This window comes from Convolutriloba macropyga, chromosome 7 (assembly GCF_964194025.1).
Source record: "Convolutriloba macropyga chromosome 7, txConMacr16.3, whole genome shotgun sequence".
NCBI classification, from domain to species: domain Eukaryota; kingdom Metazoa; phylum Xenacoelomorpha; order Acoela; family Convolutidae; genus Convolutriloba; species Convolutriloba macropyga.
The window spans coordinates 9,282,360-9,302,853 of record NC_134474.1 but is presented as its reverse complement, the minus strand read 5'-3'; the positions used below and the strand labels follow the sequence as shown (position 1 = coordinate 9,302,853).

Genomic DNA, 20,494 nt, shown 5'->3' with positions numbered 1-20,494 from the left:
TCCGAGATTCGGATGGAAAATACAGTCATGAAAATTTTATCCATTGGAACGCTCAGTTCCAAAAACATTTTTTTCTAACAAATGAAATAACAATTTTTCGTAATTTAAAAATTGAAAGCTTATACGTTTGGTTAAAAGCTAAGGATATTGCTGTGTCAGTCTTAACAGTCTACTTCATATTCCAAGTTGTGAAAAATTTTCCTAAATTGTTCATCTATTTAGGATTAGTCATTAATGGAGCCTCCTGGCAACAACTGTTGCGGAATCTCGACCCTTTAACGGGAACACGTATTTACAATGAACTACTCAAATTAATTAATGAGCGTCGAGAACAAAAGAAAATGATTGAAGAGAAAGAGTCCTTGAAAGAGTCGGTTGTGTAAAAAAAATGAAAATGGGTTGTCTTGAGTTCAAGACCCTAAAAAAAATGAAAATGGGTTGTCTTGAGTTCAAGACCCAAAAAAAAGAATGAAAATGACTTGTCTTGAGTTCAGGACGGGAAAAAAATGAAAATGACTTGTCTTGAGTTCAAGACCAAAAAAAAATTAAAATTAGTTGTCTTGAGTTCAAGACCAAAATAAAATGAAAAAGAGTTGTCTTGAGGTCAAGACAATTAAAAATAAGGGAGAAGTCTTGAGATCAAGACTGAAAATATTGAGAAACTTTAGAAGCAAAAATGGTTTTTATTAAAACATAGCAGGCAGTGAGACCCCACAAATTGGTGAATATGTGTACTATATGCCAGAGTTGTGGAAAGTTATTTCGGAGGTTTCCCCGGGAGTGTACCGAGTGGAATCTTGTCTGTCACGGACTCGGAAGGTGTCTACACTAGAACTTCTGGCACCCGCCAATATTCGGTCCCGAGCTCTGCAGACTGAAGTGGAACTGCAAAGCCAGTGCGCGCAGTTAGAGAAATTGAAGAGTACAAACTCTTTACTCCAAAAATATCTCGTCGAGTTTCGACAAAAACTAGACAGACATTGCGACAAAGCCAAAGAGGCAACAAGAGAAGCATTGGGAAAACTGAGCGCCGAGTTTGGGGCGCTAAGAGATAACCTAAAGGCGGCGGCAGCTAGAAATGCCGAACAAGAGCAGTCAATCGACTTACTTAAGCAGGAGTTGGCCGATCTAAAAGTCAATACTGATAAAAAGAGCGAAGCCCTGGAGAAAATGGAGAAAGAAAATGACCAATTGAGGTCAGAGCTTCAGCAGTTGGAAAACTATAACCAGTACTTGGCGAGTGAGTGCCGAAGGAAAGACAGTATAATTGATAGACAAAAGCATTCTTTGAAGAACGAGAGAGCCAAAACGAAGGCCACAGAGAAGTGTTTATTCGAGATTCGAAATAAAAATGTACCGAATCGGCCTGCGGCATTGTACGAGATTTTGTTGGTAAAAAGTTCTGCTTCAAAAGATCAGATCAAAAAACACTACCACAAAATGAGCTTGTTGACTCACCCTGATGCTGGTGGAGATGAGGAGTTTTTCAAGACCATTAATCGAGCATACCAAATACGGATGAACGATGGGGCGCGAGAAGCGTACAACAATTTCGGGCTGGATGAGGCAGAGAAACTCATGAATGACGAAAAATGATACCTAAACTTTTTATATGAGAAGGACAAACTTTTTTTTTGAAACGCTTATGTATCGAGAGCTGTAAAATTTGTTTGATTTTATGTGAGTGAGTGGCACACTCTATTCTTATTGAGAGGGGTGCAGTGTGAGTGTCACACGTATGTAAAAAAAGGGGTGTACTAAAAACCTTGGGTTTCAAGGTCAAAGATTTAGTTTAAATTTTAATTTATTACTTGATTAATGACTGACACAATCTTGATAGGTGTCGACATATTGAAATAGAAAAAGCTCGGGCTTCGAGCAATACTAAAAATTGTGACATATCAGTATTTACTTGGTTAATTTACCACGGTGATAGAACCGATATTGGGTACGGGCAAAACTGAGGATAAAACTCACTCATTGAATAATAAACCTACCTTCAGAGTTAATCACTCAATTAGATCTTCATTTATTTGAAACAATTCTCTTCTGCTTTTATCTACTTATTAATTCAACTTCAATCGTTGAATTTTAAACAAGTACCACGCTCAACTACAAAAGATAATACATATTGCGCACGGGCGGCTGCTATACGTGGTACTTGTTCAAAATACAAGGAATGAAGTTTAATTAATAAGTAGATAAAAGCAGAAGAAAATGGTTTCAAATAAATGAAGATCTAATAGAGTGATTAACTCTGAAGGTAGGTTTGTTGTTCAAGGAATGAGTTTATCCTCAGTTTAGCCCGTACCCAATATCGGTTCTATCACCGTGGTAAATTAACCAAGTAAATACTGATATGTCACAATTGTTAATATTGCTCGAAGCCCGAGCTTTGTCTATTTCAATTTGTCGACACCTATCAAGATTGTGTCAGTCATTAATCAGGTAATGAATTAGAATGTAATTTAAATCTTTGACCCTGAAACCAACGGTTTCTAGTACTTCTTTTTTTATGTCCAGACTTCAAAACATCGAGAAGTTTTAAAGACGAGCAGTCAAATGGATAACCGGCCATCCTGAAGAACAGTGCCTGACAAGCCTGGGGCTACTGAAAATACTACCGCTTCCAATGTACATAGACCTGAACGACCTTCTCACGTTTTCGAAATTCTTTCACGAAAAACCTGACGGAATCGAATTTCCTGATCTGACTGAGTCTAGAGGACGAACCTCTGAACTGTTCAACAAAACGAACTCTGATATCGACGTTCTGAAAACGGACGGCCTGAAAAACAGAATCCTGAACGTGATGTGGATTTTCATCAACAAATGTTTTCCAAGAGATAACACCTGTACATGGCAACTAGTCTGCGATTGCCATACGTGCAGAAATAACGAACTGATTTTAAACGACTTGCCAGGAATAGACTCCCATTAGCCATCGGCTGTAAATCTAAACAACAACAACAATATAGGGTGTAGCATACATAAGGGCGCATCCCATACACAATATCCAAGATGAGCATCGCTCTATTGCGAAGCTCAAGTTTGTGCTTCCGTGGACCTCACACGCTCAGTTGACGCATCGATTGGAATCATGGTTAAGAAGGGGATATTGCTACTCTAGGAGAGCAGTGATACTCACCAGTGGCGCTTTTCCATAATATAAGTGTTGGCTCTTGTGGCAAAGACCCGTGAATGCCTCCTACGAAATTATAGCTCCTGTTAGGGTATTTAACGGTAATAGAGGGGAGATTGTACGCTCTCTATTTGCTAATCTTGATGTGCTAGATTAGGAAAAACGTCGATAGTCTTATCGATAGTGTCTCCCTTGCACATGGACATTCATTTGTATCTGTGAAAACTGTCGTGCATATCCTAGAACCTAACAGCGGGAATAACATCCCAGTGGCATATCCACGAAGTCATAATAATAATAATAATATAATATAGTATGCACAAGGGGAAATGTTCTGGATTGCTTCAACTGCATTTTTATGTCCCTTTATCAAATGATTTAGTATTGAAACTGTTCAATTTCGCTATTCCTTTTTTCAGCACCAGTTTAACATTGCCTCGGCTGGCGTTAAACTGCTTGAAGTGTACGCGTTTATTTTGCAGTACTATTTTTCTATTATATAAAATGCGTATTTGCTTTCGCCTCGTTTATCATTGTATCAAGCATTGTCGTTTGAATGTAAATATGCTTCGCCTACTCACGTAATTAATACGTCATCCTTCGACTACGGTTAACGAGAGAATTCACCATTGAAGAAGCAATTAATTCTTGCACCATAATGTCGACAGTGATTACAAAGCATTCTGATAAAGCAAAGCTAATCATTTTATTCAAATACTCCGCGTGGGCTTGTTTGTCAATGCTATCTCAAGCTATAGATATGCTTTCTGCCTTCAAATATAGTCAAGCAACACATTATTGGTCCAAATACACTTTGAGATCAACAAATAAAACGCTTTATTTTACCATTAGCTTTATCTTATTGCTTGGTATAGCCGAGGGAAAGCTTAGCGAACTGAAATGTTCTTCGAATCAAAGATCACTAAGCAATATTTGTCTCTACAAGAGCAATTCGACCTGCTGTCCAAGTAAGCTTTAATTATGCCTGATCTTTCACTTAATAAGCGTTTCTAAGAAATCAATTAGTCGTAATCTTTAAGTATTTTCAGTCTCTAGAAATTATTAAAATAGCGAGCAAGGAGAAGAGCGAAGGAAAGAACGAAGCATCGAGTTCTTGTTTATTTTGAAACTTTCCTATAGCATAAGAACTTGAGTTTATGATAATATTTTGATCGAAAGTTTTTTTGCCCACAACTTGGGGCCACAACATTAGATCCCAATATTCACTTCAAGAGTTACCTCTTGCAGTTATTTGCATCTTTCAGCATATAATGGCGATAAATGTCTACGAGAGTTGTCTGTTTTGGACTGGGCATCTCCTAATGTGGAATTCCGTGACAACTCGATCACCGTGGACGAGAAACGAAACAGAATCTGTGTTCAAGGCCTCAAAGCAAAGTAAATTTTTGCATTAAGTCACCCCCCCCCCCACTACCACACCCAAGATTAATGAAAAAGGGATTACCCAATCCTGTTCTCCAGTAAGTTATTTCTAAGTAACCATCTATTTTCTTGACATAATTCGCTTTAAACTTTTTACAGGAACAGGATGAAATAGCAAAAAATTCCGCCCAAAGTATCATACATTTATCTTGTTCGAAAATTTACTATCCCTGCTAATGTATGGAAGAATATTCTTGTACAAAAAATATGGCGTTGAAGCGTCCAGTTGTTAACTGTTAAACTCTTAGTGCTTAAATGATATAAGCTGAAACAAAGATATGATGTAAGGGGGGGGGGGGGGGAGGGGGTAAATGAATCAGGGTTAAAAAATTAGAACTTTCTCGAAATCCGATGTCTTTAACGCTTGGAATTCTATGTATGTTATTTTGCCAGGTCTGAAGAGTTAGCCATGTTGGAAAACTGGTGGTCGCTGGAAGGCTTTAATTTTCAAGTGACAGTGGAACACTTGGTGTACTTGATTGGATCTAACATGGCCGAGTTCATGCTAGATGACGGGAACAGAAGAAAGAACGGAGCTCCCGTTTTAGAAGATCTCATCATGTGTTTTCCTATTGGAGCCGAGTATGAGATATGGAAGTTGAAACAATGTAAGTTCACTTTTTTGTGCTCGCATTAAGAAACCTTGATTTTAGGGACTCTTTGATTTATTAATAGCCATGGCCGCACAGCGATAGCTAGGGCTATCATTGGCCTTCTCTTGTTTTTTTACAATTCAAAGAATTTGAATTGTATTGCGGTGCTGTATTTTTACGACTCAAAGAGTATTTTTTTTTTTACTCAAAGAGTATTCATGGAGCGTCTTTTTTGATCGGTAATTTTGTTGGAGTGTATTTGAAACAGAGAAAGATAGAGAAAGAGTGGTTTTCTGTTCATGCTATTTTTTTGAGAGGGAGCGAGAAAAGTAGGTGTGAAAAAGTTTTCGTTAAGCGAGCAAATTTTTTGATCACGTGTGGCATTTTCAAATAGTTTTTCGTTTAAACTCAATTTTTTCTGTCGAAGATGTTTGTATCGTTTAGCCAAAACTAGTAACAGTGAGTTTGAAAGCTTTTTGACCATCTAAAAAATGATGTTTTAGATCCAATTTTGAGCTATGTTTTGCCATGTTGTACGCTTTTTAGCAGTTTTTGTGTTCTTCAAATTTTTAATCATTTGGCGAGTTCTGTGGCTCAAATTAGCTATTTGATTTTGAGTTTTTTAAATGATAATTGAGTAAATGTTGGCCAATTTTTCTCTGTTTTTCAAGTTTTAAGTACTCATTTTAAGCTTCTCGCTATAGTTTCTTGTTCAGTCGTTATTTTGGAGCTATTTTATAGATTTTGCTCCTAAAAGATGACATTGGTTTTTCAGATGGCACTTTTCACTGAAATAAATAGTACAAAATCTTATTTTTCTCGGGTTTTTTTTTCCTTCTTTAATTTTTTTGTTGTTTAATGTTTTTTGGCGAGGTGTTGGGTAGTTAAGAGCCGGAACAGAAGCAGTAATAACATTTATTTGACTAATAATTGATGGCAAATAGCATTTTGTGGATAATTTTATTAATTGCTCTTGAACGCAGTTCATAGTAATTATTGTAAACGTGTGTCTTTTTTATGCAAATCTTTCGCTTGACAATTTTGCGCTTTTCTAGAACATTCTCTGACTTCTCAAGTGACTTTTTGACGCTTTCGTTCATCATTTTTGAGTGATCTCTAGTGCTCCGAAGTAAAGCTTGTTGCTAATATAAAATCGGTTGCAGCGTAGAAAAATTAAGTGACTCGTAGCGCAGTGGTTAGTATGGGTGGGCGTGGATCGGGAAGTCAGTGGTTCGAATCCCGCTGGGGTCAAGGTTGTTTGCAAGAAAAATTGATCTATACTAAAGACCATGAATTAAATTGCCTCGCCTGTCGTTCAAGAGCAATTCTTCCGACATTTGTCGGTTTATGTTTCAAATTGTTTTCTCCATTGTCCTTCATTTTTCCCGTTCCTCGTTTTTCTCAAAATGAACTGATTCTGTCAATTGGTTGTCGTTTATTGAATGAGAGTGAACTTGTTCGGAAAGTTTTTGCCAGTAGTTGTTTTGGAGAGGCATTTCGTAATGAAAGTTTTGTCATTATTTTTGTCAGGTTTTTGCTGTAAGTTAATTTTTAATTTGCCTGTTATTCTTTCCAATTGATTGGCATAGTTAATTAGGAGGTTCATTATGTCAGCTGGGTCATTTTTTACTGTGTAGTCATTTTTTTTACTCAGAGTCAATTCCGGAAGTCTTCTGGCGATGTTTTTTAAGATCTGTTCACACTTTTTCATGATTTTTGAAGTCAAATTTTAGTAGTGATTTCGATCACGCCGAAACAGGAAGCGGAGAAAAAAATTTAAGTCGTTTTGCGGCGTAATTTTTTCTCGAGTTTTAAAGTAGAGTGAGAAAACGGTGTTGGAACAAAATGTCGCTTTCTCGATTGTGAATTTTTTGTTTAATTTGACTTTGATTTTAACAATTTTTTTTCATTTTTTATCGCATTTTTTTTAAATGCTTTTTCCAATCCGTTCAATGTCCATTCTAGGTCTAGTTTTATATTTAGTCAATAAAAAAGTATTTTAATCGTACGCTAGGACTTGTCCTGCTATGTTTATTTTGTCAAGATTTTTGTTTTGACCATTTGACGTCACAATCACTTCAAGTCTGCTGTTTTTTCATTCGTTCATGCAATTTCAACTGAATTGTGTGAGTTATTTCATTTTTCAATCTTATTGGAGCGATTTTTTGTTCACTCGCGTGATTAAGTTTTTGGTCACACGTGACTTACCTCACTCTCAAAAATTACTTCCTCACTCTGAATTTGACTTTTGTTTACTTTAATTCAAAGAGGTATAGTGAATCTGTGTCACTCTAATTGAAGGTTCTTTGGGAGCAGCCAATAGAAGCAGCAATAAGTTAAATAGATTCTTAATAAAACTATAACATCTCAGCATTTAATAAAAAGAAGTTTCTTTTTGGCCTGTTTCTTTTACGAAGCTATTGCGCTATTTTGTGGCAAGCTGCCAGCTATGTTCATACCATAAAATTAGGGAGTTTTGCTGTTAATAAGTGATTGTTAGTTTGTTCACGGAATATCACGTAGAAGTGAGAGGACACCGGACCCGCCAATATCCGCCCAGTTTTGGGGAGGGTTTTTTAAATAACTTTTTTTTTTAAAATTAGGATATTATGGTATGATTATTAGTGTATGAATATTGTGGTATTGGTCTAATCTGGCCAATGTGCTCATAAATGGTTATCATGTGGTTAAACTGACCAATGTGCGCATAAAGTTCTCATTTATCTTAAAAATACGAATTCCAGTTTTCGTCCTACAAATTGATGTCACTTTTGTGAAGCTCAAATTGGAATTCATTTTCGTTCATTTTACAAATGTTGCGTTTTTTTACAGTCGGTGTCGGAAAGGTATGCTATTTGGTACGTTTTTAATATTGGAACTCATGGCAACAAAATAAAAGAAAAAAGCAATACGAACGTGATTTAAATTGCGACATAGCGGCAACATCGGTCGGTGTAGTTCTATAATTAACTGCCGAAAAATGTTTTTCTGTTGAAAGCCGCGGCAAAAGTCTTTTGCATTCTTTTAAATTCGTTCTGTAGTATGTTGTTGTAATAGTTCTCGATTGCTCATACAATATATTTTAACTACTTGTCGATTTGTTTCGTCTTTAATCCAAGCCGTTGAGCTTTTATATTTTTTACCGTTTGCAGCGCTTGATGTTGCTTTCCATATAAGGAAATGCTTAGCATAAAATATAAATGTATTTAATGCTTTTATAACTAAAGGTAATCGTACCGAGGAATGCGAAGAATTTCATATGCTATGATGCAATAGTATAAAATTTGATATATATGTAACATCTATATATACATGACAGCGATTGCCGAATTGGCCGACGAGGGGTTTAGCAGATAACAAAGAAGAATTTAAACCGACGTGCCGACCGCTCCAATTGTATTAGTTAGACGAACTAATAAAATTTTGACCAATAAAATTTGTCCAATAAGAATTAAGCTGCAGATATGGTAGTAGTTACTTATTACATCATAGAATAACCTTTTTAAGTAGTTGTGTATTGCAACAAGAATGATTGATTAAGATGAGTACATGTAGTTTGGTAGCTTAGAGACAGAGGTATGTCTAGACATGGTCGTCTGAGTTGGTAATTGAAAAGGTACCAAGTATGTCCGTCCTCTCCTGTTGACATGTCTAGCCATTTCGTTAAATAAAGGTCGCACGCGTTTATCTTGTAATGCGCGGCAATGATTATCTGACCAGGACAGAAAAGAAACTGAATCAGTAAATGGTAACTGTAGGAACTAAGTCAAAAGAATAACGATTTTGAATAGCTCGCAAACAAGGCTTGTAGTAGTAATTTGGGTCCTGTGGCTTCTCTATGCGTTTCTCGCTTGATCAATTTGTCGGCTGACTATTTGAGTTTTTGTTCTCAAGAACAGGGTTAACTAGCATCGCTGAATTGCACATGCAGCTCTCTCGACAGAACTTTCAGTTGGCTCTAAGTCAGCCGATTCAGTGAATCTACTGAGGTCGCAAAGTTCATGGTGTTGAGAAATTTGAAGGTCTGGACCCCTCCCACTTTTACATCCCGCACCAGTTTCTTGACCCACCTCCTCACCCAGTGAGCTTAGCTTCCCTAAGCTTAAGCTAGCTACTATCAAAGCCAACTCCTGAGCAGTAGTTGTAGTAGAGCAATCTGACTTTGTACTCTTGAGAACCTTAAAAGTAATACCAAAATAGGTGAAAAATGGAAGCTATATGCGGGTGGTTTAACTGCTCTCAAACAAAGTATGCAGCAATTATTTGGTCGCTGTTTTGTGAGTTTTTAATAGCCGCCCTCATCTTCTCAGCCGGCTATTATAGCGCTCCTATTTTTTTACTTTGTCGAACTTTTTTTTCGCTTCATTTTGCCGCTTTTTCGACATTTAGCGTGAAATCTTTTTGACTTCTCTAGGCTAGTTTCTCTCTTCTCTCATTCTGCTAAAAGTGAATTTGAACATCAGTTGCTCAGCAAAGCAATTCAAAATGAACAGAGTCAGTATAAAAAATTGAAGTCAAGAAATAGAAACGGGATAAACTCATAAAGCCCAATTTTAGATGCTTGCTATTTGAACGTCATTCCTATAAGTCTTAGTTACCATCTCTTATGCTTATTGGTATTGATAGTAGCCCCTGTAGCCTCTCTCTAAGAAACAGAAGTATGTTCAACTACGAAATGCCATCAAAATAAATCGGACTTAAAAAATGTTTTTGTACAAAAATCCAAAAATCTTTTTTTTTCACTATCTTCTATTCTTTCAATCCCAATCATGCTTATTGGAATCAACAGCGGCTATTTTCCGGCAATCTGCCGGGTATGTTTTGCTTTTCCGCCTCTATTTCACTTTTCGTCTTCAACGGGATGAACACATGAACACACGAAATGAAGTTAAGGTAAATTCACCTTAACGGAGTAAAGGTAAACTGTTGTTAAGGTAAAGTTAGGGTATCGTTTACCTTAACCTTACCTTAACTTGAGTTAAGGTGAACATTTACATTAACTTTGTTAAGGTATAATTACCTAAACTTTTTTTGTAAGAATCTGCAGTAGATAATTGTATATTTTTAGTAAAATTACCGAACACGTGTTGACGTTTGCTTTACAAAAACAGACATGCCTCAGGGTCAAGATGGCATTACGACTTTGAACATCTTTATGAGTTCTTCACTAGTTTCTGGAAGAAAATAATTCATGGAGTGAAGGGAAATTTTTTAGTTTTTTTGGACACCCTGACTCCCCCCACCCCCTCACACTTACACCCCGACTACCCTCACCCGCAGGATCGACCAATGAGAGTTTGGATATCTTCTGGTGAGAACCTAAACTATCGAAATCAGAATCTCTAATTCTGAATAGCATTGTCTTTAGTGTCGGTGATTTTTTTAAACAAGAGGGTGGGCCTCAACAGTCTGTTTAGAGTCTATTTTTAGCTGAGCGGCTGGCTGTTTTTTATAGACACCATAATATACTGATATTGAACTGCTTAAATGTTATTTTGTTTGTTTCAATCATTTTTAATTGCTCTCAAACGAAGTTTAGCAATTATATTAGTCCTGTCGGTCTTTTTTAATGCGATTTTTCGCTTGACCAATTTTTCGTCTGACGCTTTTCACTTTTCGTTCTCAAAAACGGGATAAACAGGTAGCGCCCAGCGGGCATTAAGTGCTCTTAGAGCCTTTTTGCTCTGTTTCAGCTCAAACTGTTTTGGAACTTATACTTATGTTGTGAAGGACGGTTCTTAGAAGTTGAACGCACCCGACTATTACCCCACCCCCCACCCACCGATCTGTTGCCCCCTCCCTCCCCATCAGCCCCCGGTGCACCTCCCCACCCCGCGTTACATTCGAACAACCGCTCGCTAATAAAAACACGCAATTTTATACTACATTTCACAACTTTAAGCTTTTAAAAAAGTTTCATTTTTTGAGTTCCTTCAGCCCTAGGTGTCAAGGAACCTCCTCTAGGGTTTTTAATAGATTACTGCATAATTTTTATTGGTAGTTGAGTGGTTTCAACATTTTAACATCACGAATTTAAGCATTTTTTTGGACAAAACCTGCATTTTTTTTAAATTTGTGTTTTTTCATTATTCAGGTCTTTCCAGACGCAGGGGACAGAAAACGTCCTTAACGGTTTGATAATAAGCTACTGAAAAAATTTTATATGCCATGGAATAGCTTTCAATTTTTTAATCTGACAAATTATAGCGTATTTTTTTTATAAAACTTGCATTTTTCAAGGTTTATGAAAATTTTTGTCGGTTTTTGGTTTCTCCAGCCTCAAGAGCCCAGGAACCTCCTCTAGTGTTTGACAATAGGTTTTGGTATAGTTTCTAAAAGTAATCGAAGATTTCAACGCCACGAATTTAAGCATTTTTTTTTTAAAAACTTGCAATTTTTTAAATTTTTTTTTGGCATTTTATGTCATTATTCAGGTTTTTCAGCCTAACACAAAATCTCCATTAGGGTTTGATAATAAGTTCCTGGAAAATGTTTTTTGCCCATGGATTAGGTTTCAACTTTTATCACAAATTTTGGCAGTTTTTTATGCAACTTGCATTTTTTCTAGTGTTTTGAAGTTTTTTGTCATTTTTTTTAGGTTTCTCCAGCCTCAAGAGGCACATAACCTCCTTTAGGGTTTGATTATAGATTACTGCATAGCTTCTAGGTGTAATGGAATGTCGTTCAAGATTTTAATTTCTTTTGTTTTTAAAATATATTTGCAATTTTTTTCAAGTTTTTTTGCATCTTTTTGAATTTTTTTAATCATTTTTTCATGCACCAGGGTCCTAGGGACCTTCTCCAAGGTTTGATGATAAGCTTTTGCCTGGTTTATAGTGTTAATGGAATGGTTATCAATATTTGAATGACTCCAGCTTTAGCAATTTTTCGATTAAATTTTTTTTTAATTTTCTGAAAATTATTGTTTCAAGTTTATGGATTTTTATAAGCCAGTGAAACTATTTAAATTTTGAAATAGGGATGCTGGATAGTCTTTTGATACAATGAAATGGTTTTGAAAATTTTAATATCTTGAATTTTTGCAAGATTTTGTTAAAATTTGCGATTGTTTTAAAATTTTTTTAAATATTTTTTGTTGTTTTCTGAGTTTAACGATCATTACTGGCCAACGAAGCTTTTTCAAGTCTTTCAGATGGGTTACTTGACATAACTCCAGAGACCGAAAATGTTTTTGAACATTTGCACTGCGAAATCTGGAACCTTTTTTTAAACTTTGCAATAATTTGCGGATTTTTAAAATATCCGTTTTTTATTTTATTTATTTACTAACAAGGCTAGAAAACTAAAAGTTGCATATTCGAATCAAGCTAAAAATAGCTTCAATAAACTGTGGCTAGCTACTGACAAAGCCAGCCTCTCGCCGGTCGTTTGAGAGCAATTCGCCCGTCGTTATTCGGTTATGTTTGTGGATGTCTCGCGTGACCCTTGATTATTTAGGGATTGAGTTTTCGTTGACATTGGTTTTTTTGCAGCTGTAAGAGTTTGAATTGTACCGGGCTGTGTCTTTTTTAGATCTTTCCACTTTTTCATCTTTTTAAATAGATTAATAAAGTTGTGTTTGAACAAAGATTCGCTTTTTCCGTAGTAAGTGTTCACGTGTGGCAATTTGACTTGTTTTCTTTTTTTAATCGTTTTCTTTGAATTGTTCTCAAAACTCATTCCTAGTCATTTCTAGATCTAGTTTCTTGTCTATTCAATGAAATTTTTGAAGGCCAGGAATTGTCCTGCTCTGGTTTTGTTTCGTCATCTGGCGTTTTTTGCGTTTTACTTTTTTCTCGTTGCGAAACTCTTTATGACGCTCTTTGCTTCTATGTATTTTGATGTCATTTCTTACACTAATTGTTGTTGAGTTTTAAGCTGAATTGCGCTAAAGTCACCCGTTAAATGATGAATACTAATTAGGTCACTATGGGTTACGCTAAAACCTGTCGAAGTTAACAAAGGATTACTATATGATGACCAGTATTAACAATAAACCATGGCGACCAAAATTGAATGACCAATTGAAAATTGGTTAAAAATTAGACGCTAGTTTTTTAATAGGAATTATGTTGTTGCAGCAACTCCATCAACTCAAAGCTGTATCTGTTGCTATCCATATTCTACATCACGAGATTATTTCGTACCTATTTTGGCAATCTGCTGGTAGTGTGTTAGAATTGATACTGTCTTTTGATTTTAAAACAGTTAAAACTGATTTGAATTTTGTAAGAATTCATCCGCGGATAAAGTCAGGAAAAGGAATTAATGGTGTCTAATTAAATTTTAATCTCTCATTCTGATGTCTAGTCGCAGACATTGTAGCAGGGAACTAAAAAGTTGTCTGTTTTTGATAATTTTCAAACACAGTTATTCCTTTAATTATGACCAAAGGTGGATTCAAATAGCAAATTATGACCAAAGTGGATTCAAGTCAATAGCAAAGCAACTAAATAATTTGAAGTACCATTTCCCACAGTTTTTTTTAAAGTTCCCGAGCTTTTATGTAGTTAATGAGCTCCAAGTTGTTTAAGTGATTAATATACAATCAATCGTTGTTGAGCTTTATTCCGTCCTCCAACCTCTCTGTGGGATAAGAACTCTACCGATTTTTAAAAAGCGTACTAAATCAGTATTAAGAAAAACTGATGAAGTTTCTTGCTGTTTAAAAAATTACTGGTTAAAATATTTACTTAATTGGCAATTGCTTATTTGAATTTCATTCAAATTTCATCTCTTAACAATATCAATCTTGTTGATAATTTTGAACTCGTAATTGGAGAGTTACATGATATATTGGACTTCGCTAATTATTGAAAGTGCATACTAAATCGACCATAAGGATCCAAAATCGGTGCCCGATCTAACCTAGAAGATTTTTTCAGTCGAGCATGTCTATCTGTACTTGACGTTGATTCCGCTCCCACCTGCTCTGACGTCACAGCCCATCAGCTACCAGGGAAACCCAGTGAAGCTGTCATCTCTGCCCGAGGTAGATCTGAAAACTGACGGGAAGTGTAAAATTGTGTCGACACATATCACGCCATCTGTTGTGAAAGAAGAAACAACCTTTAAATGGTTCAAAGTAAGTTCTTGAAATTTTTTGATCAGTTGTTAAAATGATGAATGGCCGCGGCTGATAATTTGTAACAAGCTCTAAAATCAAATGTTTAGGAATTAATGGGATGCGGTATTTTAGGGTTAAATAGCAACCTCAGAAAATGGTCAAAGCTATAGTAAAATAATTTCGAACAAAATTTGAAGGAAATAGTGTTGACGTATGGGTCTGTTCGTGCAAAATTTTTTGCTTGATCATTTTTAATAGCCGCGAAAAGATAGTCCGTTCTAGGTCTAGTTTTTTTTGTTTAGTTAATGAAAATTTGATTTGTACGTCAGGACTTGTCCTGCTATGATTTTTAATTGCGACCATTGACGTTTTCAATTTGAGCGACTTTTACTACTATGCAGTTAAAATTTGTGTGCGTGACGTCATTTGTTCTGCTTTTAGGTCAGCTGCGTGACTTACCTTACTGAAAAATAACTTCTAGACTCACTTAATGAACTTTAAATTTTATGATTTATGAGCATTTTCTAAGTAAAGATCAATAGTGTGCATCTAAGTAGTGTCAAACCTATATGCCGTAATTCTTGAGTATTAGAGTCTTGAGGTTTTGATTTCGAATATAAATTTTAAAAAAGCTGTTTTGAGCTTTTTTTATATAGAGCGTATGTCTCATAAAAATGACAGTCCGAATCTGACCCAAAAAGTCTAGTGGTTTATTAAAGGACTGGTCGTCAATATGTGTATCTTATTTCTTAAGCTGTTTCAATTCCATGGAAGGCCACGAGCGTCTATCGCGGCTATTTTCCGGCAATCGGCCGCCTATGTTTATTCTAGAATATTCTTTATCTCGCTCGAGAGGTCCTAAATATGTGCAAAAGGCACTCGTTTAATAGCTTCATCAGTTCATATATTGAACTATCGAACATAACTGCAGATAATGTTCAATGCTTTTTTTCAAAAAAAAACCCAATGCTTCTTGTTCAGGAGCCTGCATATCAAGTTCTTCTGGTCATTGCTGGAATCATAGTCCTGGGCTGCTGTTGTATTCCGGTTGTCTTTCTCGTACTATTTGTGGCAGCCTATTGCAAGAAATGCAAAACACGTGCCAGCGGAAACTATGAAGCAGGTGTGGGTGTCGACAATAACGCGACCGAAATGCAGGAGAACGATTCTACAAAAACAAAAACTGAACAGAATGTGTCCGAACAAGTGTTCATTTTGGATACTCCTCCGCAAGTTATGGTTCAAGACGACGGACCAAAACTTCATAGTACATTGTAGTAAATCTATCAATTTTATCTGCTAATTTTATGTTAACAACATTGCTATTGATATTCATATCTGTTAACTATTCATATCTGTTATGATATTCATAACTTTGGAGTTCAATTATTGCTACGTGTGATATAGATCTAATTCGATTGCAATGATGTACGACTGCTTATGTTTATCGCCTCCTATTGATAATAAAAATTTCTTAATATTTTTTTGTCGGCCTCAATTTCTAGCGATTTCAAAGGAGTCAAATTACAGACGTACGTAGTTTTTGTATTACTTTATATAGAAGAAGTGCTGTGAGCCGTAATGCCGAAGACACAGAATAGAATCTGTGATGTTTGCGTTTGCAAATATTCCAGCCCATCGAAAACAACGAACATTTGAAAACTTAAACTTTGCAAGTTATTTTCGTTTAAGTAATAGGACAATTTTACTGACGAGTTTGCTCAGTAACTCTGCGAACTGAAAGATCTGCTTCCGTCCGCAATGATGTTCGAAGAAAGTGTAAGAGTCGAAGCAATTTTTGCTAAAACATCAAACTGTCTGCGGATTGATAAATTCAGTAATGTTTCATTATGAAACATCAACTTCCTTCTCTGACCGTAAAAACAGCCAAGTTAAGTAATCAAAAAGTAATTAATTGCTCTGAAAAATTTATGACAATTTTTGGTACTACCGATTTTTCGTCTAGAGTTTTTATTTAACATTTCGTCCTCAAAAATGGGATAAACAGGTAAAGTTTGGAGAGAATTAAGTCCATGGGCATTTCTCTAAGCCTCGCGCCTTACTGGTCCCTAAATGAACGATTCGCCAAAAACGATTGAAGAGACAAATTCGTAATGTTACGGGTTGTTAATAGAGTATGAAAATGCCTGTCGTGAACAGATTAAGTAAATAGGAAGAATGGTTTTTGAGTTTGCTCTTTTGCGCATTATGGGATTGCTAAAATTTGTAAACACTGGGCTCATTTTAATTTTTTAAAGAGACGTTTAGTAAGTCTTGGATATTTTCTCATCTATAACTAAATTCAACATCAAAACGTTTTCAGAATTCTGTTTTAATGTTTATATGGTGTTGCTGTCATTAGATTTGTCTTTAAAACTTTTTTGATGAATTTCCGCTAACTTTGACTTTTTCTTTGATTTTGGCGCCAACTCTGGCATTCCTCTGGCTTTTTTGAAAAACTTACAACTCTGGCATTGTTAAATTAAAAGGTTGGCATTTTTCGAGTTTATCTGACGTCAGATTAAGGATGTGTACTCGGGTTGACTTTTTTCCAAATTTATGCTAACAATTTTTGTGCTTAAGCGGAGTATTTTTGTTAAAATTCCACATATCCATTATTGAATCATGTTTTTAAATGAAGAAAAGAGTTTGATGTTTTAATTTTAAGGAAATTTCAAAGTTTATTTGATGAGTTTTGACAGGTAATATCTAGTTGACAATCAAACAGACGATAATTAGTTGTTTTTTTTTCGAATAAAAATCAAAGGACAATTATTTAGATTTTATATTATTTGAATTTTTTGGCGCCAAAGTTTTTCAATTGTAAGATTAATTTTGAATTATTAAAGGAGCTGTTTCTATTCGTTGCAATGTGATGAAAAAAGTTTAACCCTATTCATGATCAGATTGTTTCAAAAATGTCACTGACTTGAAAGTGCTCTATTGCTGGCAAAAACTATATGTAAGAGAATAGTTTGTTGGTCAGAAGAGCTCTATCAAAAGCTTCCAAAAAACCAGGTTTCTTTTGAACACACATTTTTGAAGGTAAGATGGGCAGTACTGTGTCCGTTGGAAAACTGCCTTGATCTGATCGGTTAAAAACGCTTCATTTTATCAAAGGCCAACTAACTATACCAATTGTGATCTGCTTTAAATTAAAAGTTTTCATTCAATTATGCTTTTTTTGAAACTTATTGGTGTCACGAAGTTATTATTAAAAATTGTAAAATAAAATTTGCGTTATGCTGTCTTTGAATAGAAACGGCTCCCGAATCGTTGGGTATCAAAACATGAAAAGCCTTGGTCTTTTTAAACTCTTGTATTTTACGTAGCGAAAAACCAGTTGAGCATATAATTCATCCCACACTAAATGGGGTTGGTTTGAAAAAACTGAACTCAAATAATTTATCTAAACTTTGTCAAAATATAGCCAATTATCTGTAGCGCTTTTTCGGCTGTTCAATTTTACAGTACTCATTGTTAATTTTAATACCATCCCGTAAAATTGAAATGCACGTTTTTGTGTTAAAAGTTTTAAGAAAACTGTTTGAATATGGGGTCAATTGGAGGTGCTTGCAAGCCTGTTCTGCAGCTTTGTTTTACGAACCAAAGAAATATATTTAAAAATTTTCAACAATATTAAGTACGTTTTTCTATCAGTAGTATAAGTAAATGACTAGTAGCATACCACGGGGGGGGGGGAGGGGGGGTCACGCACGGTAAAAAAACGACCCCCTTTAAATCTTTACATTTCGCCACTAAGTTTCTTCAGAAAAGCCCTTGGGCGCGATTGGACAATATATGAAGACAAAATCAGAACATGAGTTTGGAAAAATTGTCTAGCAAGATCATTTTTCAAATTACAGTTCCAGAAAACAGACGTTAGGTAAAAATCGATAAAACTGTTTCAATGAGTACCCGAGTTACGAGAGACGAAATTGAGGGGGGTATTACAAACTTGGTTTTTGATGATGGAAACCGAGAGAGACCTCCATGGCCTTGCTGTTCCAATACCGTAGTCCCTCGATCAGAGATTATATTTTTCGTTCAAGTGAGTATTATAGTGCTCATGATTAGTCTCTGTTTTGCCATGCTATTCTTGATATCGGAGAGTTGCGAAGAGAAATCAATTTGGATTGCACTGCTTTCGAGTCTAGTTGGTTATATCTTACCAAATCCTAAATTATGAATAAAGTCATTCTCACAAACGATAGGATCTTCATGGCGCTTTTAGGTCCAAGTGGTTCTGGGAAAACTGACCTCATATTCAACATGCTGCAAGGTAGGTCCTTCTACCCAGCATTTCTCAAAATTTATTACTTCTACAAAGAGTTCAAGGACATATTTACAGCTATGCAACAAAAAATACCGCACATTGAGTTCATCAAGTATTCCGGATTGGATATAACGAAAAAGCTTTCGGACTGTCTGCTCGTTTATGATGACTCATGCGAGGAAATCTTTAATGATGAAGAGTTTGTGAAAATAGCAACGTCAGGAAGACACAGAAAACTTCATGTGATCTACGTCAAACACAACTTATTCCAACAGAGTAAATGGTCGCGGACAATTGATCTAAACACCACTCATATAGTTTTATTCAAATCATTGCGTGACATTCAGCAAATAGAATACCTCGGAAAACAGCTAAACTGTCTCCAATTACTCAAGGACGCATACAAATTAGCAACAGCTCAACCCTATGGACATTTAATCATTGACCTGGATCCTAAAACATAGTCAAGGCTTACGATTTTCTTCTCAACTCATTGGTCCCGAACCATCAATATTCTATATTCCTTCGGAGGAAGCTGTTATTACACCAATTACGAATGAAAAAGAGACATTTGCTTATGCTGAAGCGTTGGTGCGTTAACAGCAACCCCAAATCGAAAAGCAAGAGAATTTTTCTAGCCCAAGATATTGAATTCGTTTGGTTCCTAAGCGATTGTGTAATGAACGTGCTCTCTGGTGTTGTCCCAATCAACAAGAAAGAACTACAACAATTTGAACCTCAACTACGACAACTTTCTGAAAAATATTTTAGTGCGCTAGAAAGAAGTAAATTATTCCAGACAACGAGAGGGCATTCTCTGATTCAACTAATTGCCAGACCTTGTCTAGAGTATCTACAGAAAAATGCCAACTGAGGAATTTGTGCTCATTCCTCGCAACAAGTGTACAACTGAACAACCCCAAGTTTCGCAAATACTAAACAATCCACTAGCAAAAAACAATTCGAAACAACTATCCCTTCTACAGAGAACTTCAAAACAAGAGCCACCAGAAGCGGTCATACAGCAGAACACAGAGCAACAGACAGATGACGTCATGGTTTCGGATGAAGAAGAATAGCAACAAAGCATCCCAGACGACACTAAAGGAAAAGAGTTTGATGAAATCAGTCAGAGTGTGATCGACGATATAGATTTTCTCGAAAAAGACAAATTTGGAAAACCAAAAATAATTTTGAAGAAAATCAACGGATCACGCAACATTTCACTGGACGTTGAAGGTAAAGTCCTAATTAATGGAAGGAACACCGACATTCCAGCATCAACTTTCCTCTACGCATTACAACAAAACATCATCAAAACTTTTGCCTGACGATTATCAAGTATTGAATTTTTTGAACCTTGCACCACATCTCACTTGTAATACTTACGCAAAGAAGTTCATTAAAATTCCGAAAGAGCAAAAACTACGTCAGTTTCCAGATGGAGCAGCCAGTGAACAGAAACCTGCTATCGAGAGAGCAGAAAAAACAGAGACTGCTAGCTTTGATGAGGAAGGCTTTGCAGACGCAGAAGAAATTAAAACTCCAACAGGCTGGAAAACTCTATTCAGCGGAAATCAAAAAACTAAATAAAGTTTACACGAAAGGAAAAGCAGCATTTGGAAGTGTTGGTAACATAAAAGAGGAAAGCGGCTTTTCCCACAAAAAAATTGAAAAATTCCTTCAATCGAAGAACTCATACACTAAATATCGTCAATTCCGGAAAAGTTTTCCACGATTGAAGGTAGTTGCTTACAGAATAAACGAAATCTGGTCCATGGATGTAGCCTATATGGACAAAATAGCCAAGCACAACAATGGGGTCAAATACCTATTGATTGCAGTTGACGTTTTATCACGCTATTTACGCGTTCAACCTCTCAGAACGATGTATTCAAAGGATTGCGTTGAAGCCTTCAAACAAATGATAAAGACGAAACAACCAGAGAAAGTGTGGACAGACAAAGGCACCG

At 35.9% G+C, this 20,494-nt stretch overlaps 1 protein-coding gene across 2 annotated transcripts in view; it reads left to right on the top strand.

Annotated features, from left to right (window-relative positions):
- Nucleotides 1-15,725, top strand: part of LOC142342585 (uncharacterized) — a 160,544-nt gene extending 144,819 nt beyond the window's left edge. The window contains exons 1-5 of one of the 2 annotated variants that reach the window (XM_075393963.1): nt 3,619-4,110; nt 4,408-4,540; nt 4,979-5,193; nt 14,064-14,263; nt 15,227-15,725. In XM_075393963.1, coding sequence (XP_075250078.1) covers nt 3,801-4,110; nt 4,408-4,540; nt 4,979-5,193; nt 14,064-14,263; nt 15,227-15,523 — 1,155 coding nt within the window. In that variant the 5' untranslated portion in view covers nt 3,619-3,800 and the 3' untranslated portion in view covers nt 15,524-15,725. Of the gene's footprint in view, nt 1-3,618; nt 4,111-4,407; nt 4,541-4,978; nt 5,194-14,063; nt 14,264-15,226 lie in introns of those variants that run through there. The other variant, XM_075393964.1, reaches the window with a different exon arrangement.
- Nucleotides 15,726-20,494: the final 4,769 nt, after the last annotated feature.